This window comes from Xiphophorus maculatus, chromosome 19, assembly GCF_002775205.1.
Source record: "Xiphophorus maculatus strain JP 163 A chromosome 19, X_maculatus-5.0-male, whole genome shotgun sequence".
In the NCBI taxonomy this organism is placed as follows: domain Eukaryota; kingdom Metazoa; phylum Chordata; class Actinopteri; order Cyprinodontiformes; family Poeciliidae; genus Xiphophorus; species Xiphophorus maculatus.
Window position 1 is genome coordinate 2,945,969 of NC_036461.1, and position 23,962 is coordinate 2,969,930.

At 37.8% G+C, this 23,962-nt stretch overlaps 3 protein-coding genes across 6 annotated transcripts; 1 reads left to right on the top strand and 2 right to left on the bottom strand.

The window, feature by feature from the left end:
* The first annotated feature begins 476 nt into the window (after positions 1-476).
* orc3 (origin recognition complex subunit 3) lies at positions 477-11,302 on the top strand. Its single transcript, XM_014469621.2, has 20 exons — positions 477-579; positions 664-721; positions 820-917; positions 2,106-2,244; positions 2,322-2,426; positions 3,340-3,506; positions 3,586-3,725; positions 4,248-4,407; positions 4,763-4,876; positions 4,955-5,088; positions 6,095-6,158; positions 6,256-6,372; positions 6,449-6,528; positions 7,024-7,157; positions 7,262-7,353; positions 7,431-7,528; positions 8,872-9,013; positions 9,439-9,555; positions 9,704-9,783; positions 11,107-11,302. Exons 1-20 carry the CDS (start codon positions 556-558, stop codon positions 11,210-11,212), a joined length of 2,169 nt encoding a protein of 722 aa, XP_014325107.1. The 5' UTR covers positions 477-555; the 3' UTR covers positions 11,213-11,302.
* A 2,429-nt stretch (positions 11,303-13,731) lies between these two features.
* Positions 13,732-17,550, bottom strand: LOC102221911 (akirin-2-like). 4 transcript variants are annotated; one of them, XM_005801280.3, is made up of 6 exons: positions 17,359-17,550; positions 16,895-17,068; positions 16,655-16,795; positions 15,446-15,595; positions 14,434-14,505; positions 13,732-14,315 (listed from the first exon to the last, which is right to left on the bottom strand). In XM_005801280.3, the coding sequence occupies exons 2-6, from the start codon at positions 17,064-17,066 to the stop codon at positions 14,305-14,307; spliced, it is 546 nt and encodes a 181-aa protein (XP_005801337.1). In that variant the 5' UTR covers positions 17,067-17,068; positions 17,359-17,550; the 3' UTR covers positions 13,732-14,304. The 4 variants fall into 4 exon arrangements, with proteins under 4 accessions (XP_005801337.1, XP_023208020.1, XP_023208018.1 ...); XM_023352252.1 differs by having other exon boundaries at positions 16,895-17,097; positions 17,359-17,528; XM_023352250.1 differs by having other exon boundaries at positions 16,655-17,068.
* Positions 17,551-19,699: 2,149 nt separating this feature from the next.
* Positions 19,700-23,463, bottom strand: LOC102229488 (cannabinoid receptor type 1B-like). The gene is made up of 2 exons (XM_005801308.3): positions 23,289-23,463; positions 19,700-21,527 (listed from the first exon to the last, which is right to left on the bottom strand). Exon 2 carries the CDS (start codon positions 21,466-21,468, stop codon positions 20,068-20,070), a length of 1,401 nt encoding a protein of 466 aa, XP_005801365.1. The 5' UTR covers positions 21,469-21,527; positions 23,289-23,463; the 3' UTR covers positions 19,700-20,067.
* Between the last annotated feature and the right edge of the window lie 499 nt (positions 23,464-23,962).

The window sequence follows — 23,962 nt, forward strand, 5'->3', positions numbered from 1 at the left end:
ATATAAAAACAGAAAAATAAGAATAAGAGACTGTACAATAATGGCAAATTAACAACATAAGAAAAATAATATTGTAATTAAAAATAGCATATTCTGCTGGGGAAAAAGATGCAACTCAGTATGGTCATTTATAAAGATGAATCGAAATAAATCAAGGAAAAATATTACTTCATTTAGATCAGAATTTCTAAGCTTGGAGAACTTGCCACTCGCAAGATGGCGGCCCACGTGTCTTTACGGCGACACGTCGCTAATTTCTCGTTTACTCTTCCGTTTGTGGTCATTATTCTCTCCATTTTCTGCCTCATTTTCCATCAGTGGACATTTTCTGAATCGGTAAACTTATAATAAAAGAACGAGCAGGCGCATTAAACTAAATTATTGGGAAACCCAAACACTTTTCTTCAAGTTATGCAAACCACGCCTCAGTAAAAACTCCAACCTCTTCCGTTTACGTCACATTGGCGGGAAAGCAATGAAACGTCACACAATTCTACCGGAGTTTTAAAAACTAGCTACCGAGAGGCTGTTCTTTTGCTGCTGCATTACTCAACAATGGCGACGTCTTCTTTCTCAAGGGTAACAACTTTTATCACATGAAATGAAACGTTAATCGATAAATATTTGCTATAAACTAACGTAGTTTTTATGTCCTCCATTAAGGGTTGCTTCGTTTTTAAACCCAGTGCAAAGAAGAAGAAGAAGACAAGTGTTGATCTTGGTGAGACACATCAGCTGTACAGCTGAGCTGTTGACGGATTAATTTGTTTTGTTTTGGGATTTTTTTTTGTGATCAAATCTTAAATAATTTCTGCACAGAGGGTTATTTCACCGACGGTTGTGAAGGTGCCGAGAGCAGCAAAACGCGCTTCAAACTTTGTTTGGATCTGTGGAACAAAATCAAAACAGAAACAGAGGTAAGAACAGATTTTATCAGGAATTTTTTTTTTTTTTTAAACAGCATTATTTTATAATATAAATAAATGACACCTGGTTTTCAAGTAAAACTATATTCATAAATAGAAATCTGAAGAGTGACGGGCGTTTCTATTAAGTTTATTTATGGACCTTCCTAAATAAATTCCAGTTTATCAACAGTAGACAAAAAGATTAGTTAAGTAAGGGTAGCTTACTTAACTAACTTTTTTAACAGTTTTGCTCAAGTAAAAGTAAAAAATAGCTATAAAAAATTACTCAATCAAGAGTAATTTGCTTGAGTAATTTCAGTACTGAGTAACTGAATAAAACATCATTTAGTATGTGAAAAATGATATCAGATGGACCAAAATATCAATTTATGTGTAAATTATGCATTAAAATAGTTATGTTATTTTACATAAATAACATAACTATAAAATAACACAATCAGACAAAATAAAAAAAAATTCCAAATCAATTTATTTAAAAAAACTTTTTAAATTTTGGTAATATAAATCTTGTTCTTTGTTCCGTGAAGTTACTCATAGTGTGTAGATTATCCAGAAATTTTACTCAAGGAAATGTAGCGATACTTCATAATAAAATTATTCAAGTCAAAGTAGAAATACACCTAAAAATACTTGTATATTTTAAAAATAAAATTCTAAAGCAAATGTAACTGTTTTACCCAACTCTGATTGGGACAAGCATTAGTTGTTCACTCTGTAATCTTGTATTCAAGGATGGAAGCATAAAGAAAAACTGTTGTATCCTCCAGTAGCAGTCAGTGTTGAAACACATCTGAAGAGGCCTCTGACTGAACACTGTTGCTGTATCATGGTTTCCTGACTGTCCTGACATAAACTAAACTGTAAATGAATGAAATTAACAAATAAACATGCTAACAGCTCAATTTTTGGACAGCAGAGACAAAAATCAGTTGTCGGCACACACTGCTAATCCTTCTCATTTGCTTTTGCTGCTCCTCTTTGAATTTGAAAGTCACAGAAATTAATCAGGAAATCTGTTGGAAAGTAAAAATGTAAAACCAGCAGAAATAATTGTACAAACTTTAAAAAATATAAAAAAAAGGCTCCACAAACCTAGAGTATCACCTTCCAGCTGGACATTTTCTGTCACAATGTTGTTCCCAGAATGTTACAGGATGTATGAAATGTTTTAAACAGGATCTGCAGGACGAGCTCAACAGAAACATTTTGGACAGCTTGCTGGAGTTCACCAGGAAGTGCTCCTCCACCCGTCGTCACGGCGACTGGGCTTCCCAGATGAGGGCCAGTGAGATCCCCACGGCGGCGCTCGTCCTCGGTATGCTAGCAACAATCAGAGTGTCGTTTCTGATGAAACCAGCATTACTTCTAATATCTGTGATGTTCTTTCTGAAGGTGTGAACGTTCCCGATCACGACATGACGTTCCAGAGTTTGTCGGAGCTGCTCCGTTGTTCTGTCACGCCTCATGTTGCGTCTTTACAGGCCAAAGAGTGTGGAGGTAAAAACTGCCAGGCAGTCGGGTTGTTTTGGACTTCACAGCACATTTATGATTTATAAATAAAGTCTCAGTTGTTTTTTCACGCCAGATTTGATTTCCGATAGGAAACAATTTTTTGTTTGTCTTTTTTTTTTGTTTTTGTTCACTAAAAATAAATTAGAAATGACAAGAAATACAGTATATTTCAATAAGTGACTTTTATTTCGAATATCCCGTCTGTGAGTCGAACAACAGAGTATTCGGGCCATGATATGATCGGTTTTGCTCAATTACAAGAATATTGTCACAATATTAGCTGAAAAAAAAACATAATTTGCCCAGAAAAATGCCTTTAAAATTTGAGGAAGAGTTTTTTTTAATGAGAATAAAGCTAATTAATTTTGTTTTCTGTGCTGGAGAGTCCATTAAATTACTACTTTATTCTTCTGCTATTGTGACTTTATTCTGATAATATTAAGCTTATATCCTAAAAGTACTTTTGACTTTTTACTGATAACGTTATGGCGTGGTAATATTACAAAAATAACATTATTCTTGAAATGTTCAAATAATGTTCTTGTAACAAGTTCATCAATGAACATATTACAATATAGTTTTACAAAATATATTTTTACTTTACAAAATCTAAATTTTTTGTAACAAAAACAACAATAATAACAATCTCAGCCTGATCTTTACATGCAGGCACACAGTTGACTAGGATCCAGAGTCCAAATAAATAGAAGCTGTAAAACACGCTGGTCAAACAAGATGGCCGCTTTGTGTGTGCTGACATCACTCTGAACTAAGGAAACCCAAAGCGGGCACTGGAGGGGGGGGAATTCAGATTTTCCAAAAATTTAATTCATTTAATCAATAAAATAGATTTATCCCCCACCCTTATTTTAAGTTTTGTTCTTTTTGGTCATTTCAGCTTTGAAACATCTGATGAAAAGAGTCCTTGAGAGACTGATGGATGCTGTTGTGGATGATGAAGAAGAAGATGAAGAAGAGGAGATCCAGCATAGCGGTGCTCTGCTCCATAAGAGCGTTCACTGCTCTCTAAGAGCTCTCTGTGATTGGTACTGCTCAAAAACGAAGGCAAGGCCACGAAGCGTATTGGTCATGCATGTTTTTAGTGGGGGTTATGGGTTTACTCATTATAGATGTTTGTTGACAGAAATCCAGCTGCAGTTCTTCTGGAAAGAAGCGCAGCTCCTCCGCTGTTGATGAACAGCAGCAGCTTCCTGTTGTGATCATTTTCAAAGATTTGGAAGCTTTTAACCCAAAGGTTCTGCAGGACTTCATACTCATCTGCAGGTATTTACTTATTTTTTTAAAATTTGAAGTTATTTTTATAAAAGACAGTGCATATTAATCAACATGAGTGCATTAAAACAACCATGTAAATATGACACATTTGGCCAAAAAGGCTAATTTTCATCTGTAGTCTGGACGAATACACATATCATTTACAGTTAATTACAAGAAATGATCAATAGTGATAGAAATTAGCAATTATAAAAAACCACAATGCAAAAACACGAAATTTTACTAAGTATTGGTCTATTTCCTAGTGCAAACATCTTACTAACATGGGAAAAATGTCATGTTATAAGTGAACTAATCTGCCAATGGAACTAATGCTTTTTAATCCATATTAAGGAATTATCCACTTAAAAGAAGCTTCTATATCTTGTTGAAAAGTAACTTATAAGTTAGTTTTGTCTTATTTCAAGTGAAGTAAAATATGTGTAGTAGAAACTAGACCAAAAATACTCTGAGATGTTGTGTTTTTGCAGTGTAAAGGCAAAACTAAGCTCTGATTATTGTCTGTTACAGTCGATATCTTGATCGCTTGCCGCTGATGTTCATCTTCGGCATCGCCACGTCGCCCAGCATCGTCCAGCGCATGCTGCCTCACTCCGTGTCCTCGCTGCTCTGCCTCGAGCTCTTCCAGTCTCTGTCCTGCACTCAGCACCTCACCACCGTCATCGACAAGGTCTGGACTTTGACTAGGCCATCCTGATCAACACATCAGTGTAGCTTCTCTCTATGTTCAGAGTGTTTTTCTAGCTTTCTGACTTTATTATACTATTTCGTTGTACCACTTTATTCTTGTGATTTTATTCCGATAAAGAGAGAAAATACCCCTAAATCGCCATAATTGTCTGAAATTCAAAGTCCAGATAAATAGAAACTGTAAGACAGACTTGTCAAACAAGATGGCGGCCCTAAAATCAATCTGGACTATTGATGGGGAAAAATAAATAAAAATTTAAATCTTCAAAAACCAAACCTTTGATTAATTGATAAAGTCGAGTTTATGGTTACTGATTGATCCGGCTTCCTTGCAGCTCATCCTGACTCACTCCTTTCCTTTCAAACTCAACGGGAAAGTGATGCAAGTTCTGGTCAGCATCTTCCTCTACCATGATTTCTCAGTCAGAAACTTCATAAAGGGTCTCCAGGTAAGTATCAGACTGTTGCAATTGTTTTTTTTTGTGCAAACATAATGGAGTGATTTTTCCTTCCTGCTTTTTGTGCAGCTGGCCCTGTTGGAGCATTTCCACTCCCAGCCTCTGAGCTCGCTGTGCTGCAGGAAGAAGGAAGCTCAGATTCAGCTGCAGCAGCTCGGCGCCGCAGACCTGGAGAGGATCAGGCAGCTCCCTTCGTTCAACAGGTGCAAAAACGCTCGTCTTACAAATAAAATCTGATTTTTTTCATACTAAATCAGATTAAAATAAAATCTTATTTATTTTGTTAAATAAAAAAAATTCAGAAATTACAAACAATTTATTTGTAATATCTTAAGAATTTGTTTGTACAATTTTAATACATTTTTGGTACAATTTTAAGTAAACTGTAAAAGTAAAATTTAATATCTCTTAAAATTTTACCATAAATTTGAAGATTTCTTTTGTAGTTTCTTAAAAAATCACAGAAAATGTTTTCCAAAAGAGGCTTTTATTTCAATCATTCCTGCTGCGTGTTGCACGACAGAGTATTCGGGCCAGGCTGTGAGAATTGTTGTTTATTTACACGAATAAAGTCAAGGGGATTTATCACGCAAAATTTCCTTTTTTTACATTTTTGTACTTCCATTTTGGTCTTCACTTTGTCTGAAAACACGCTACGGTCTTGAAAAAACACCCAGTAGTTTTTGGCAATAAGTTTTTTGGTATCTGAAGATTGAGCCAGTTAAAAAAGCCTACTGACTGTTATGTAACATTCAAGGGGCATTCCGCCATCACCTAGCAACCCCAGCAAATTCTGCCCGTTACCTAGCAACCTAAACTGAACTCCAGCACATTTGATCAGCTGGTTTTACCACTGCATGTGCTGTACAATGGCTGCTGAAAAAGACATTTTGTTGTTGATGTGCGAGCGTAAATGCTAAATTGACCAGCAGCAGCTTATTTGGAAAAAAAAATATTTTGGGGAAGCTAAGTGTGCTAAATATTTTCAAAGTTAGTGAAAGCGCTAAGCTAAGAATTAGCTGTGCTATTAGAGGAATGGATTTTATCCCTAAAAATTAATTTAGGGGAAGCTGAGTACACTCATTATTCCTCAAAGTTAGCTAAATTGCTAAGCTAAAAATTAGCTTCACTATTAGCGGATTAGCAGCAGTGTGTTATCTAGGGTTTTTAAAAAAAAACAAAAACAGCTGTTTCACGCTTATGTCGTAGGTTTCTGAAGGAGCAAGAGCAACAGGAACAGGACAATCTACGGACAGACGACGCTTATTTAAAGGTGATTTCTTTGTAATATCTCTTTATCAAAATCAAGAAATAAATGTCGCTTGTATTTTAACCTAAACTATATTTTCAAATAACTTAATTCATTTTAGGAGGTGTGTCAGAAACTACTGAAGGGTCTTCATAAATACCACAAGAACTATTACCCCATCCTGCGCTGTCTCCACACTCTGACCTCCTCGTTGCCCCGCTATCCTCTGGGCAAACAGGCAAAGACATTTCCTTCATTAGCTGCCCTTTTTTTTGTCCCTTTTACTTTCTACATATTATGTTTTTGTTTCCCAGGTCAGAGAGCTTCATTTGATTTGTCTGGAGAAGAACGTGTGGGAGAGTGAGGATTACCAGTCGGCCATGAAACTTTTAAAGTAAAGCTCAAAAGTTCAGCTGACTTGTTTCTATTTGTTCCTAGTTTTTATTAACTTATTTATTATTCTGGTGCTTTCTACATGGGGGAGTTTAGTTTTACCACTAGATGGCGCCATACTCAAGGCTATCCTGAGTTTGGTGTAAAGAAGTTTTTTTGTTTGTTTCTTAAATGCAAAATGTATAAATTTTTTTGTAGAGCTTTGGCTTAATTATCTGAGTGTGGTGTTCTTTCAGCAATTGTCATTTTCATTGGATCTTCATACTCTAATTAATGATTAATCAATTACTAAATTAGTTGAAAATTATTTCAGTAATCGATTAATCACAATTAATCGCTAAGCTTTATTCTCTATCCTTTTGTCTGAATACTGCATCAGTCCAGAACTGAATATGATGAAAACATGGAATTGCAGTAGTTGACGATTATTTCAGAAATCGATTAATCGATTAATCGTTTCAGCCCTATTTTTGTGTAACCGATGCCTTTTCTCCAGGATGCTGGCGAAAGATGAGCTGATTTCTTTGCTTCAGAAGTGTGCAGAGGTTCTGCAGCCGGTCAAGTCAAAGAAGATGAAGAACGCTCTCGTCCAGCTGGAGGAGCTACTTGATAAACTTAAGCAGCTGAACGGTAAACTGTGAACAAGTTCAACACACCCTGTTTATTTTTTTAATTATTATTTCGGAGTGGTTTTCTGTGTGACATGCATTAGAAGAAACGTTTTGTTTGTTCAGCTGCTGCTGAATTGGCCTCCAGCGTGGAGGAGAATCTCACCTCTCCAGTGAAAAACCTTCAGAAGAAAACGGATCTGTTCCAGCTGCAGAAGGTAGACGCTCCTCTGGTCCATCCAGGAAACAACACTCACGTTTCTTCAGAAGAAACTCAAACTTAATGTTTCTTTAGACGCTACTGGAGATGAACGAGTCCCGTAGGTCCAAGAGGATGAGTCCCTTTGAGGTTCTCCGGAACGAAGCCGTGGAGTTTGTCGACGGTTTAGTGAAGTAAGAAAACTAAAATTACAGAAAAAAGTATCAAAAGTAGGACTGAAACGATTAATTGGATTTAGCCCTGAATGATTGACAGTATTCACACAAAAGAAGAGTGAGTAAAGTTTAGGGCCGAAACGATTAATCGTGATTAATCGATTATTAAAATGGTTGTCGACTAATCTAGTAATCAGTTAATCTTTAACAGGAGTATAAAGACTTTGAAAGAACAAAATACTCAATGTAGTAATTAAACCAAAGTCTTCAAATCTTAACAAGTGTTTTTGTTCTAGTTTCTAGATGAATCATGACTAAACTTACAAGTAGCTTTTCACCAACATTCAAAGACTATCACATAATTGAGAAGTGAAGTATTACTTTATCAAAAATGAAAAGATACTTTATAAAAGAGAAAGTCAAGTTGGTGGTAAACATCAGCCCAGCAGGTTCTGCCCATAAACATTAAATACAATAAAAAACAAGCTAAAAGCAATAGATCCCAATCAGCAGTTAACAGTTGTAAAATTAAACGTAGTCAATATGCACAACATTAATAAGTTAAAAACATACAAAACATAGCAAAATTACTCATAAAACACTTTATATGATTAATTTGTTTAGAATATAATAATTGTGAAGAAAATCCAGAGCTGATCCTATACTGCAGTTACAGATCGGCAACAGAAAAAAGGGGGAGGAGCTATCGGTTACTGGTTGCTATGGTAACCACCAGCTGCCAAGGGCAACGCAACAGAACTTAATACACCAATAAATGTCTGGAGGAGCAACATCTTGACTAAACAAAATAAATTTGGTGGATAAATAAACACATTTTGACAAACTCTACGTCTATATTGTTAAAATAAAACTGTTACAATTCCACACAGATGGACTACACAAAGAAAAAAGGGACTTTAAAAGAAAATGTTTTCATAAAATCGAACTGTTTGGAAAATAAGTTTTGTTTTAATTTTGGGGTTTTTCCGCGCCGCTCATTCAGTCTCGCGTGAAGCTTTTGTCTTCATACGTCCAGCTTTTGTTCGCTTTGGCGCTTCATAAAATCCAACCAATTGGACGGAGCTTTTCACATTTTGTTAGGATTTTGTTTTGTTTTATAACGACATTCACTAAAGGAATGCAGTTTATAATTTTTATGAATATTTTATTACTTAAAGGAATTAATGTGTTTTTAATATTGTGTAAAAAAGTATTTTGTGGTTAAATTAAAAACCTGCAGAATGTGCCAATTTTAAAAATCTGAATAATCAGTTAATTGTTAGCATAACCAATCGAATAATCAATTACTAAAATAATTATTAGTTGGTGCCCTAATCAGATCCTCCATTGATGTTGTCCAGGAGTCATCTGTCGCCGCCGGAGTCCAAGCCGCTGTACGAAGTTTGCTACTACAGTTCATCGGCCACCGTGAGGCGCCACCTCAACGCAACGCCTCGTACCTCCATCCAGGCTGCGCTCAGCAGCCCCTACTGCTACATCCAGGTACAACCTCTGCGTAAAGTACGACAATTATTTATCATTCTTTATGTCCCTGATGTCAAAAACAAACATAACAGTAGTTTTTATGGGGCTTCTTCTTATTTTACCAGCAGGCTTCTGTAGATTGGTAGTCGGCCTCTCACCACAACAAATTTTGCTGGACGATAAATTGTCCCAGTAATTATTGCGATAAACAATAATATTGTTTTTCTTTTTGTGACAATTTTCAAGTAATAATGCAAGTTTGACTATGTTAACAATATTGTGGTATCACGAGAATGAAGTTGTGGTATTACAGGAATAAAGCCTGTAATAACATGAGAATATTACAGGCTTTATTCCTGTACTACTACGCAGTAATAAAGTTGAAATAATATGAGAACAAGGTTAATTCTTCTCATGTAGCAGTTTTTTGTTTTCCCCTCCAGAACGACAGCTTGAAGTCGGAGGACGGCTCCGTGTCGAATGCTGCTCCTGATATCTGCATCGCACACAAGCTGCACCTGGAGTGTGGCCGGCTGATCAACCTGTTCGACTGGCTGGAAGTGAGTTTTTTATCTATTTGGGTCGATAATATTTAAACCATTTCTGTAGGAGGCTGTATTGATCCTGAGGTTCATGTTACTGATTTAAGGATCAGATCCTGGATTCTCCCATGAACGGTGATCTGTGTGTTTTGTTCCCTGTTTTCAGGCCTACTCTACTGTTGTTTCTGCTGCAGAGGGCAACGGTCCAGATTCAGATGGTTTTGGAAAAGTGGATGAAGTCAAACAGTATCTTTTTCTTTTTTATATATATGAATTATTGTAAATAACCACACTCTTTACAATGGTGTATTAGGGCCTGTATGGAGAAAGAAAAGAGTACATTTTTCCCCTGAAAACAGTTTTATTTTTTTTTTTTTACTTTTTTTGACAAAATGTTCAAGTTTTTCAGAAAATTTCTTAGATTAGTCTCAATTTCTGATTATTTTCTAGCAAATTTTTGACTTTGAGCTCAGAAATATCCAAGTTTTTTCTATAAATTTTCTGAGTTAAATGTCATTTTTTTGGCAGAAATGTACTCCTTTGTTTTATATCTACAGTAATCCCAAAACACTGCCGTGTTTTATCCCCGTTGTTTTTACCAACTTTATTGGTTCTAAAGTTGCACAACAATGGAAAACTTAAAAAAAAAAAAATTCTATTAAGAACAGGATCATTTATTTGTACACACAGTAACCATTGCAGTAATAGTCACACTACACTCTGTTTGACAATTTCAAAAATCAGGGTTTGCATTCTAATATCTTTTAGTAAATTCAATCCAGGCCACCAAGCGTAGAAATAATCCAACAGGCTTAAATATAGTCGGGTTCATTGGTCATGACGAAAGTCAAGGAGCGTCATAAATTATTTTCCCAAGTTGATTTGACCAGTTTAGCCACGGCTCTTACTTCTTGAAGTAGAGCTAATTTGTCTGTGAACGTAACACACTTCGTTGGGGATCACGGACAGCGCTGTTTACAAAAGTTTGAAATATCTGGCTTAGAAACCGACCCATAACTCCTGACGTGTTGCTCAGATTGCAGAGTTTGCCTGAATTCACACCACGTGATTTATGTCACAATGTGATGAATGTCTGTTCGTGCAGCAGACTGCGTAGCACCAGGTGACCATTTTTTAAAGGAGAAATCAGCTAATTAAACGCAGTATTTGGCTCCCAGACGTCGACAGGTTTTACCGGAGCGCATCGGTTGTTTTGACGTCCATCATGGTGGAGCGGGCCGTGTTTGAAGAGTGTGACGTTCAAATGTGCTGGAATTCTGTTTGGGTTGCTAGGTAACGGGGCTGAGCTCAGTTCGAGTTGCTAGGTAACGGCAGAGTGCCTGTAGAATGTGACTTTTGAAAGGGCTCGCTAAAAATCATTAACTTATTGCCTGAAAACGGCTGGGTTGTTTTTTTTAAGCTTCTGACTGTTTTTAGAAGCAGTAGAGATCAAAATTTAAGTACAAAAAAATCAGAAAAAAAGTGAATTTTCATAATTTTCCCTTTATAAAAGTGTCTTTGTGATGATTTAATGTGGTCTTGGGTTTAATTCCTAAACTCGCCGTTCAGCGCTCGTTTCATCCGTGCCGTGTCGGAGATGGAGTTTCTTGGTTTCATCAAAGCAACCAAGAAGAAGACGGATCATGTGGCCCGGCTCACCTGGGGAGGATGCTAAAAAAACAAACAAAAATCTTAACCCTCTTTTTGTTTTCACAACCAATTTGGGTCAAATTCTTTCTAATAAAAGGCACGTATTTCTTTTTCACTGTTTTCGTTTATGTATTTGTTTTGCTGAAAGGTTTTTCTCTCACTCTAACTTTAGTACTCCAGTAATGTAAAGAAGCAGTAAACTGCTCTCAATTTCACTGCGGCAAAGCTAGCCGGCTATTCGGAAATGACAGTAAAGCCCGCACTCGATATTGACGGCACAAGACGTTACGCGTCCTCATATATAAGCTCTTTTCAGAATAAGAGCGCACATCCGATTCATGTTTGATGTACTGCAAGTAGCTTTCCAGAGGATTTTTCCTCTGGCCTGGACGGGAAAGTTATGTATTCGGAACAGAGGGTTGACTGAAATCAGACGTCGTAAGGATGGAAGCCACAACAAAAGGACACAGCGACGTGGAAAAGACTGAGCACAACTTCTGTAACTTTTCCAACAGATTCAAACATTGTTGGATGAATGGCAGTGTCCAAAGCATTCTCAACCTGAGCATTACCCGACTCAAGAAAAGTTATTTATACAGGCATCATCTTTTCCATTTTGTGCAAGTCTTGTACATTCAGCTATTCACAATCCAGGAAAACATTTTCCCGGATTGAAAGCTCCCCGGTTTTGATGGGACTGACAGAGAGAACTGCCATCAGACATGGGAAAGGACTATGAAATATCATGTTTACTGGAGGCCATATTAGTCTGGCTCAATGTGTTTGGTAGCAACACTGATACGGAAATGTACAATGAAATCACTTGTGCAACATGGATTTCTTGAATAGCGGCCCCCTCGCTGTCCTTCCCTCTGCAACATCTCAACAATATTTTAGCTGTTGGGTAGATTTGTGGGGAAAAACGTATTGTTTGAACTGCAGGTCAGTCTTAAATAAAAAACACTGTCTCAGTAACAACAATGTAATAGTCTTGCTTCTGCCAGTTTTAGGGATTTAAACGTCCAGTTATTCCCAATGAAACCATTGACGTTCCTGGAGAAAGAGGAACTGATCTGTACAATCTGTCTCCTGTCGTTTGCTGAGATTCTCAGCCAAAACACTTTTATACATATTTGATGCGTGGACAGCCGACTCTTAAGGGCTGTTGATGAACATGTCACCACTGCAGACAGCTGCTGTAAAGAGAACGTTTATAAAATCGGATTCATTTACGTACATGATGAGCAAACAAATGGAGAGAAAGAATCCAGTTCTGGCCACCAGATTAACACATGGACCCTGAAACCAGTGGCAGTTTCTAATACGAGCGACATGGGCAACCACCCAGGACGGCATTTTGTGGGGAGCGGCATGAGCCCCCCAAAAAATGAATAGAAAGGGAGACGGCACAATTCCCTGGTGAGATCCAGTGTTACATATTAGACGATTCATTAAGCAATCACAGAATTAAAATACTTAAACTTCAGTCGCCTTTATCTTGTTCCCTTATTGACTGAAGCTAAATTTAAGTTGCTTTTTGTGTGTTTTTCTGCCTTGCTGTTCACTTTCTCCCATATCTGTTGTTCTGTTACCATTGATACCTTATACAGAACGTTGCCAAAATAAAAGCATGGAACTTTAGCTGCAGTTACAAGAAACAAAGTAACTGCATTCAGTTGGCCTTTACACCAAATATGACAGTTTCTCCTCTACAAAGCAACAAATGTAGTTTTGGAGAGGAGTTAATAACATTAAGACACAATTTTGGAGAAGAAAGAACAAAACAAGCGACCATTTTGAGGCCGGAGAAGTGAGCGTTACAGAAGTATCCTGAAGAACTGAATGACAAACATTCACTACCAGGAAACAAAGTTTATGGGATAAATGTTTGTGCTTTTTTAAAATATGTGTTGTATGTTATTTCCTTGTCTTGTTCTTTACTTTGCTGGTATTTTCACACTTTTCTGTTTTGCCATCAGTTTTTTTTATTACTCTCTGCCCCTTCCTCTCCCAACATGGCTGTTCACCAGAGCACAAAGCAAGGTCCATAAAGACATGGAGGGCAGAGTCTGGCGAGGACGAACCCGACCTCAACCCAATAGAACTATTAGAGCGGAGACAGAGCCAGGCCTTCTCGTCCAACACCAGTGTGTGACCTCACAAATGCACTTCTGGAATAATGATCAAATATCCCCATAAACACACAGAACCTGGGGGAGAACCTTCCAGAAGAGCTGAAGCTGTTCTAGCTGCAAAGGGTGGACCAACGTCACCCTGGGAGAGAGGTCACTGGCAATGTAGCTTTTTTAGCAATAACCATGGCAACTTTAGAAGGAAAAAAAAAAAAAAATCTGTCTTATTTTGATAGGCTCGTTTTGAAATTACACATCAGGTCCAGCTGTCATTTGCTGGGTGTCTTCTAGAGGAGTTTCTGTTTTTCAGCAACATGCATGTCATCTTTTGGAAAATAAAATAAGTTGTAATAAGTTCCATAATGCAGCTTGAAATGTGACGCAGAAAAAAACTGAATCACTGAAACATGCGAAGATTCTCAACTCTCAATTTATTGTTTTTTTTGTTTGTTTTTCCTCCACTAAAGTACATCGGTTGCAAATTGATACCAGCTGGGAAAAAGAAACTTCAAAATAAATACAGACACTGGTGGGAATAAAACAAAACAAAAAAAAAAAGAAGTTACCTACTGTGTTTAATTTAAAAAGCAATAAATGAAGGACAAACGGCTAAAAAACAGACTTGTTTCACTTCCTTTCAGATTGACCAGCAAACCTTGTAAAACTCTCCAGCGCCTCTTTTGTATTTACACGTAACAGAAACAACAGACAAAGCCTGGAATGCTGGGAATCGATACAAAAAGTGAGAACTGGGAACAGAGGCCACTCGTAGAGATAGGGTCCATTAATTTACACCAGGAAGCAGCTAGCTGCTAGCCGCCGCTTCACGTCGTCACCCAGAGACGGACATATGGCACGGTCAGAAAAGTTTCATTTAAACTAGCTAAATTAAATCTCTTGGGATGAGAACTTCTCTTTTCTTTGAGATATCACATGACAGCTTGCAGCAGGAGGAGGTCTTCGTGCGGACGGTTCGGTGCCACACTCAGGAAACATCTGGAGAAAAGGAGAGGTCAAGTTGAAACACAGAAACCAGATTTGTTAGCTTCGACTTCAGAAGACAAAAAGACGGTCTGCCGGTCAGCGGAGCAGGAATGTGGAAATAAAAACTCACAGCTGGCAGGCTGCTCCCCGAACCGCCGCATTAGCTGGTCGTGTGTGAACTTCACGAAGGTGTCGTATTGTTCTGGAACATAAGCAGAACATTTTGGACTTTAGTTTATCTGGAAACTGAGGAGAAGAAAAAATTGATTCCTGTTGAAGTAAACAAATTGATTTTGCCAGGAAGCTGACAACATGTTGCATCTATATTTTACTAAAAGCATTTAAAGCTAGAGATGCAATGTGTAGTTCAGGGATGCCCAAAGTGTGGGCATCACACTTTGGGCATGTAGTAGCCCAAAGTTAATAAAATAAAATCTCTCTCTCTCTCTAAATATATATATATATATATATATATATATATATATATATATATATATATATACACATTTCATTTTATTAATAAAAAATGTGAACTGATGGGCCAAAAAGAAAACACACACACACATATATATATGGGCTTTTTTGTGGAACATATTCATTATTTTTTTATAAATATATGTTTTGTTGATTTCATTGATGTTTCTAAGTGTGATTTATATCGCTAAACCACATAGATTCAATCATATTTTTGAATTTACTGATATTTATCAATATTGTTGTGTAAAATACATAGAAAAAACAGTTTCAGTTTCTAACATTAACTGGACTTTATTGTGACAAAGATAAATCACAAACCTCATCACAAGAAATTTACCATGATAAACGATACGATAATTGTCCATCCCAAATAATTCCTTTTCTACAAAAGATAAAGACTACTTTGCTCCATTAAAATATTATCTTGCATATGTTATTGAAGAGATTAAGGCAACAAATGTCCTCATAAATTGTTTAAGTTTTAATAAGAAAAAAGACATTTAAAATTGACCCTAGATTGCTCTCAACTAGAAAAGTTTGGACGCCGCTGGTGTACGTTTTGTAAATATTTGACTTTCTAATGAACTTTCTGTGAGAAATTGAGTTTTTACATTTATTACACAATATTTTAATTCATGTACATGCAGTCGATTAACAGTCTTTACCTGCCAGTTTTGAAGTCATGGTCTCCTCGTATTCCTCCCGCACCTTGTCTTCTCGTTCTTTGAGCAAGCGTTCACAGATCATCCCGACTTGCCTGAGCGTGAACAGCGGCTGTTCTTTTCTGGTCGGAGAGACGCCGCCTGAAGACGTCCCTGTTAGGGGAAAATAAAAGATAAATCGTTTGGAACGAGGCGGATTTACAGACATACTAATGCTAATCTCAGACAAATTTACTACTTTTCCTTTTTTTTTTGTATATTTTTGAAAGTGCGGGAACAACAAGTCTGTGGCAGATAAACGTTTATAGAAGTCTGGATTTAAATATGGAGCGTTAAATAAAGGCAGGAGGGATGAGCGGTAGAGCTTGTGTAACCATAACAGGCTGAATGAATGCGATATTTATAAATATTAACTTATTGTCTGTATTCATGTTTGCATCATGATGAGTGGGGAAAGTTTACTGTAATCAGCATTTTGTTCAGGGCGAAATGGAATAATTGATTACTGAAGTAATTGTCAACTAATTTAGTAATCAGTTAATCGCTAACTGAAGTATACAGATGCAAAAAAAGGCCAATTGCTGAAAAACCCCAGCTGAAATGAAGCCAAAACTGTACAAAAATATGTACATTTTTCATAAACATATGTGCTTAAAACTCCATAATTTTAGCTTCACATGGATTAAATAATGTTAATAAAAGAAAATCTAAATATTAAAATTAGTTAATCCAAAACAAAAAAAGAATTTACCTAATCTTTTGCTGATTATTCACAAGAATAATCGATAGATTAATAAATAAATAATTGTTACTTACAGATAGGGCTGATGAATAACATTTTTAAAAAAAAAGAAATAAAATATGTTCAAAACTCCAGTGACATTTTTTAGCTTCACGTAGATAAAATCCAGCAAAAATAAATAAAAATCTCGCATTAAGCAACTTTTGCTATTCAATTATTAATCAGTAAAAAAAATGTCTTGCATTTTAGCTTAAAAAAATTCTTAAAAATATTAAATTGTTTACTGTATTTCTAAACTTGCATTCACAAAAAAGATGTGAAAAAGTTGCAGAATGTTCCTTTTTTTATCTGATTAATTGTCATAATTAATAACTAAAATAAACAGTTGCAGCCCTAGTAAAGCTTCTAAATACACATAATCGTCCATTTTCTTTTCTTTTTGTAGCGTTTAGCATCTTTTCCAGACCGACCTGGCATGCTGGGTACATTCATGGATAACTGGGAGGGGGATTCTGGAGAGTAGCAGCACTCTGGTTGTTGGTAGCCTCCATCTAGATGTTTCCTCTTCTGAATACGTTTGTACTCCTGTTTTATGTTGTTCAGGATTTGTTCTGGTGATTCAATCAAAGACACAGAAATAAAACGGAGGAGAAGAACAAGAGTCACCGGTTGACCGTTAAACTGGTCATTCCGGAGGCCGGAGCTTTTACTTGCGCTGAGTCTGGACGACGACTCTCCAAATGGCGAGGGCTCCATGCTGAGGTACCGCCTCGGGGAGGAAGCCGATGGGGCCACCGGGATGCACCTCCGTCTTTTGGGGGACGCGGGGCTCATCAGTGGATCAAAATCCATGGTTCTCTTCAGGGTGGCTCCACACGCCATGACTTGGAAGTTGTCAAAGAAAAAAGAATTCCTTTTAAAAAATGCAGGAAAATAACAAGAATGAGGCCAGGTATTTCACACAGCGACTTTAATAGCTAAAAGAGTTTATTTTCCTTTTTCCTAGAGGAACAACGTGCTGAACAGACGGTGCTGGAAAGGCTTTAACAGCAGCGATCCGCCGCTAGCTTCGCCTGGAAGCCAATAATCAAAAAGAAAACAGAGCTAACACTAGCTTAGACTACCGCTGACCCCGGACTACTTCATACGTTTAAATGGAAATAATTTGTTTTACCTGTTAAGCGAAAGTAGTTCGGACCAGAGGTGTTGACTTAGTTCTGCTGGGAGAGTTGTTTTCCACAAGTTAAAGTGCCGAGCAGCCAGCTGCGGGCCAACTGTTGGTCTGCAGGTAGCGTTGCTGCGAGCTAACGCTACTTAGCTGCTTGTTTTTGATACGAGGCTGTCGGCGTCTCCGCCTCCTGACGTCACAAGTCAAACCCGGAAGCTAGGCATTCTGGGCTATGTAGTAACATGCCGCAAGGAGAATAAAAATGATTAATTATGTTGGGGGGAAAATGGTAAAATAATAAAAAAAAATATGGGAAAATATAAAGTAAAATAAATAAAATAAAAACATTAAACTAATAATATTGGAATAGCCCTGTTAGGTCAGTTCTGATTGGTTCTTTTTCTAGACTTTTGTTAATAAATGATTGTTTGGATAATTGTCCCATATAGTTCTGGAAGCTGTGGATCTGGTCGGATTTTGCTTTTGCTTTTTAAAATTTTTTACTTTTATCCACTTGTTGTGATGCGTAACCATGAGAAGAAGTCATTGTTTTCACAACTTGGAGCAGCTAACAAATTCAAAGATACTTTATTGATCCCAAAAGGAAATTAAATGTTGTTGTAATTCATATTAATTCTTCAACTACGACCCCGAAACCTCTTACTCCATAATCTCTCAGGTTTCTAACCATACAGTCAGAGATTTTAAATTATAATATATCCGCGACTAAAACATTATTTTGTGAGAAACTGAGCTTTGAGTTTTAATTAGCTGTAAATTTGAAACATAAAAATGGCATAAAAAGGTGCAATAATTCTATATACTAAACGTTTACATTCTAAAATTGAATTAAAACAATAAAACACTTTATTTTGCAATATTCTGACGATTATTTATTTTCAATTCATTTCCTACATATGTCCACAAGATGGCAACGTTAACCATAAAAAACTAAAATTGATTTACTAATACAGTATATCTGGTGATGCTCGACGTTTGTAGCGTCGGAAACAAATATTTATATACTTAAAAACAATATAAAGTTGCCTTTAGTCACAGTTTAGTTCCAGGGAGCTACATTTTCTGGCTTCGAATCCTGAAATTGAAAGAGTTCACAGCAAGAGAGCTGGTCAGTCACTTAATGTAACATCTTGGGTTTCCTTTCATTTAAAACTTTTAAACCAGTTTGAGTAATAAAATTAACTTTACTGCATTGTTAATCAGGCCGTTTGTAAGGAAAGGCTGCAAACCGCAGCCTTAAATAGGCAAAGCTTTAAACTAATAAAACATCAACAGAAGGCAATAAGCTGGAATATTCAGTTTATTTTAAAAAGACACCCAACATTTGAACCAAATTAGGACAAAAATAGATAAGATTCACATCTTACCAAGTACTTCCTTGATTGTAAATACTGTTATGTGACACAGTGGCACAATAGCTATTGCACAGGAGTGACGCAGTGCAGGATTAAAACTCTTTTTTGTAAATACAGTTAATAATTACCAAAACAAAAAATAAAAAATATTCTCACAACAGATCACTGTCAAAATGTTGCAGCATTATGTAGTAAAAATGAATAAAATACAACACAACACAGCTGAAAAGATCTTCACTTTTTAAGCAGGAGCAAAGGCGACAAAGCATCAGTAGATCCTCCAACACAAAAATGTCCTTCATCAAAATGTTTTTAATTATTACAAAATCTAGGCAATAAATTGATTTTATCAGTTAATTGAATTTTTGAATACTGGAATCTGGACTTTCCCCAGTCCAGAGTGATGTCCGCTTCCCCAAAGCCGCCATGTTGTCTTACAAGCGTATTTTAAAGTTTCTATTTATTTGGACTTTGAATTCAGAATATTAGGACTGGTTTAATATTTATTTTTCTTTTAACTACAAGAATACAATCATAATGTTAGAAGAATAAAGTAGTAATTTTATGAAAAATAACCAAATATTAAAATGAGCAATGCTGAGCACCTCGTGAAGTTATACTTTGGTGTAAATTTTACACATAATACTTAATGTTTTCACAGCATCCAATCAAATTATTATCTATCAGTAGCAGAAGTGAAATGATCATGCAAACAACTGAGTCACTTCAGACCCTGATAACTCTGAGCAAACAACTTTTTTCTTGCCATTTTACGAAGTTTTACTGGTAAAATTGTCTTTATTCTGCTAATATTATGATTATATTGTCGTCGTAATTAAACAAAACATTCTGGTAGCCTGGCCTAATCACATGATTGAAATAAAATCCACTTTTTGAAAATATTTTTCTTTCATTTGTTTTTACAGAGTAAGCCAAGAAAATAATACATAAAATTACGAGAATAGACATAAAATTACGAGAATAGTCAAAATAATGAGAAGAAAGTCATAGTATTATGTGAAAAATAATAGTATTTCAGCTTAATTATCTAAATATTCAGAATTTGTTTTTGTAACTTTTTCATTTTCTTTTTTTTCTTAGCATGGCCCTAGTAGTCCGTCCATCTTTTAGAAAGGAAAAAAATCGATTAAAATTGAAAATCTGGTCTTTATAAGTCATATGACCGAGGTCTAAAAGTATCCATCATCTTTTTTTTAAATCCATAAAATCCTATTTCTTTTTTTCTTGTCATTTTGGCACATTTTATAGTAACAAAGCTAACAGGTCAGAGACTAAACAACACTATTAGTGTCACAGTTGTGCAGAAGCGTCGTTGGTTTCAGACGGGCTGTGCTGCAGAAGACTCCGTGCCTCCAGAAACTCTAACCTGAGATACTTTCGCTTCAGTTTTCTCACGACGGCCGCGTTTTTTCTCCGCCCTGCCAGCTGCTGCCGCGGCGGCGGCGGCGGCTGCTCTCATGCTCCTGCTGGTCCAGTCGCTCTCGGCGCTGCTGTCCAGGGTCTGGGAGCCTCCGCGCCACATGTGGCAGATGTTGCGGAAGGCCCTGCGCAGGTCTTTGCTCCTCATGGCGTAGATCACGGGGTTCACAGTGGAGTTGAGCAGACACAGCATGCTGCAGAAGGCGAACACGGTCTTGATGAAGTCGTCCACCTTCCCGAAGAGGTCGTAAACCATGATGGCAAGTAGCGGGCCCCAGCAGATGATGAGGGCCACCAGGATCATGACCAACGTTTTGGCCAGGCGGAGGTCCATCCGGGCTTGCTCGGGCCTCACCGTTTGCACTTTGGCGCCTTCTGCGGTGTAGATGATCACGCTCCTCTGGGAGGTCCGGCTGAGCATGCGGACGGCGTGGTGGTGCGACTTCCAGAGGATGAACATGTAGGCATAGATGATGAACAACACCAAGACGCTCGTTATCCCAATCCAGAACATGAGGTACCTCCGGTCAATCAGCGGGAAAATGTCCGAGCAGACGGAGCCGAGCCGCTTGCAGTTCCAGCCGAGCAACGGCAGCAACGAGATGACGATGGAGATGGTCCACATCATGAGGAAGGCGATCACGGCCTTCGTCTTGGTGACGATACGCTTGTACGCCATTGGCCTGTGGATGGAGATGTAGCGGTCAATGGCGGTGAGGAAGAGACTCCCGACGGAGGCCGTGAAGGAGGCGATGACTCCGGCCAGCTTAAAGAGGAAAACATTAGGGCTGTCCTTCCTGTGCAGAACATGGAAGTCCAAGAAGCTGTAGACAAAAATGATGCTTCCAATGAGATCGGCCACAGCCAGGCTGCCGATGAAGTGGTAAGAAGGCCGAGATCGAAGCGTTTGGGAGTGGAGGATCACACACAGAACCATGAAGTTCTCCAACACGGTGAAGGTACCCAAAGTGAGCGCCAAGATGACGATAGCAAGCTGCTGACTAGGGGTGAGGATCATGAAGCACTCAAGGTTGTCCGCTAAGTTCTCCGCACACTGCGGCGCTTCGACGCTCTCCACTGCGGTGGCATTACCCAGCGCTAATCCCGAGATGTTGGTGGGAAAAACCGGAGCAATGGCGGTGAAAATCACCTCCTTAGTTCCAAGGACGAAGCCGTTCTTCGATTGGCTGGAGTCGGCGGAGAGGTCATCGTAGCTGGCGTCGTTGGAGCCCAGGTACTGCACACCTGTCGTGAGCGCGCTCATAGCCGTGCCAGCCATCTGGTGCGCAGCCAGCTTCATGGCGGCAGAGATGCTCAGTGAAAAGGCAAGTTGGGTAACAGCATCAAGTGAAAGAACATCTAAAAGACAAAAGAATGTTTGGTTTCCATTAAAGGGGTGTTATCATGTGTTTTCCAGTAACACAGTGCCATTTTATAACACAATCAGGTAACTATGGTAACTTCAGTTGTAAAAATATTACATATGCTAAATATGACTTAAAGCTGCAGTATGCAACTTTTACATATTTGTTCAGTCACCATGTTGTGACAGTATAAGTTGAGACAGATAATCTGTGAAAATATCGATGTCCTCCCTGAGCTGCTATTATCATCTGAAGAAATGCAAAAGCAGCCAATCAGAACCAGGAGGAGGGTCTTAGCGCTGTCCATCAACCTTATGTACTCACTGCTAAATGTGCTAATGACGGAGAAACAACTCACCATTACAGGAAAACTGTTTATTCACTGTCATCAGTGGCTATGCTAACTAGCATGCAGCATAGCAGGGAGCGTGGGGCCTGGTGGAAGAAGGATGAGCAGTGCCATAAGAGACTGTGATTGACAGCGCTAAGACCCGCCTCCTTGCTCTGATTAGTTGTTTCTAGTTAGCACTAGGAGAAGGCAGAGGAGTTCAATTTTTTAACAGATCATCTGTCTCATACCAAACTGTCGCGACTCACGACATAATGATAGTTTAAACAAATATGTAAAAAAAAAGAAGGATTTTTTAAAAGTTACATAATACAGCTTTAAAAGAAATCTGACTGTGTAACGTAACGCCTTGACATTGGGCCTCTGCCTCTGTAAAAACTCCTGCTCTTTCTGAAACTCCAGCTTCAAGAAGTCATCATGTTTATTTTTACCAGTGTTTCACTGAAAAGTAGCTCCTATAGTGAGTTCAGCTGATGTGCAGCTCCCCCAGAGGTTTTCTAATTGCTGCTGGCTAGTCTGAAGGAGCTGCTGCTCTGTGAGGCAGACGCTTGTTAGTTTGGAAATTGCAGCTCTGAGGAGGATCTCCGTCCTCGAAGGCGGGGCTAGGTCCACTCAGGCTTTTCGGACAGCTGAATGGTTGCCATGGAGATTAAAGGATTAATAAAACATGCATGAAAGAATCAAGGCAACATTGCAGGTAGGATTTTGATGAACAAATAACATTAGAACAATGCAAAGGTAAAAAAAAAAAAAAGTCGAGGAGGAGCTTTATTCTCGGAGGCGGAGCTAGGCCAACCAGGCGTTTAATGGTTGCCATGGCGATTAAAGAATTTTTTTCAAGCATGCAAAGAATCAAGGCAGCACTCCAGGTAAGTTTTTTGATGAGGGAATAACATTATAAGATGATGTAAAGCTCAAAAAATAATTTTCTACATAATACTGGCCCTTTAAGAATGCATTTATTTCTTATTTAAAGTTATTTTACTTTCAAATGTAAAGGAAAAATAAAACTTAGGGGTGGAGCTGACTCAGTTCATCCCTGACAATAGTGGGAAACTGAACAGTTGAGGAACCTTTGCAGCCTCAGGGCATGGAGGAAAGCAGGGGCATTCTTATTAATTAAATCAGGTCATTACGCATTAAAGCTGTTTTTTAATCCAGTAATCACCAGATTAATTAGGCATCATAGGGCCAGCTCCGGGGATTAAGAATATCTGATCAATGAACCTTTAAAATTTGGTGACAGAATTCAGGATATGAATTATTTACTCTCAGATTTACATAATTATTTAGCAATAAGACATCAAGAAGACCAAATGATTCAGGTGCAGCACTTATATAAAAAATGAGAAATAATTTATTAATTTTAATAATAGATGCATGTAGTAAAGTTTGAAAAACACAAACCTTCATTGTTTCGCTCCAAATATCCCGCAGTGATCCATGCTGCGGAAATAAAAAGTGCAAAGTCCGGGTGAGGAAAGCCTTAAAAGCGAGAGTTAATTAGCAGTAGTTGTTGCTATGGGGATGATTGCAGGAGGATAATCCCGTTTGGAGACGCAGTGAGCATCAGAGCCAGGCTGGCTGTGCGCTGGTTTGGGAGAGGGGCGGTTATAAAGCGGCGCTTTGTGCGCCAGCCGCATGGTCACGTGACCTGAGGTGTTGGAGCGCAGCTCGCGGTTCTCATCACTATCTGTTATAAATAAACACATTAGCAGCTGCGGATGAGCTTTACCTCCCCACCGTTAATGAATCGCACACGACAGAAGGCGCTTTTTAATATTTTTACTGCTTTTTTACGGGTGAAACCTTTTAATGTGAATTTAGGGTGATTAAATGGTTGTGTTAGAGAGTACCCTGTGCATCCAATTGTAACATGTTTTTACTCAAGTGAAAGTAAAAATTAACAGTCTAAAAAATTACTCGAGTAAAAAAAAGTACCTGGAGGAGAAGTACTGAGTAACTGATCAGAACGTCCGATAAAAGTGAAAAGTTATGTATAAATTCTGGTATTTTAAAAACAAAAATAATGCAAATAAATATGTTTAAAAAACAGAGTCAATACTTTTCCTATTCATAAA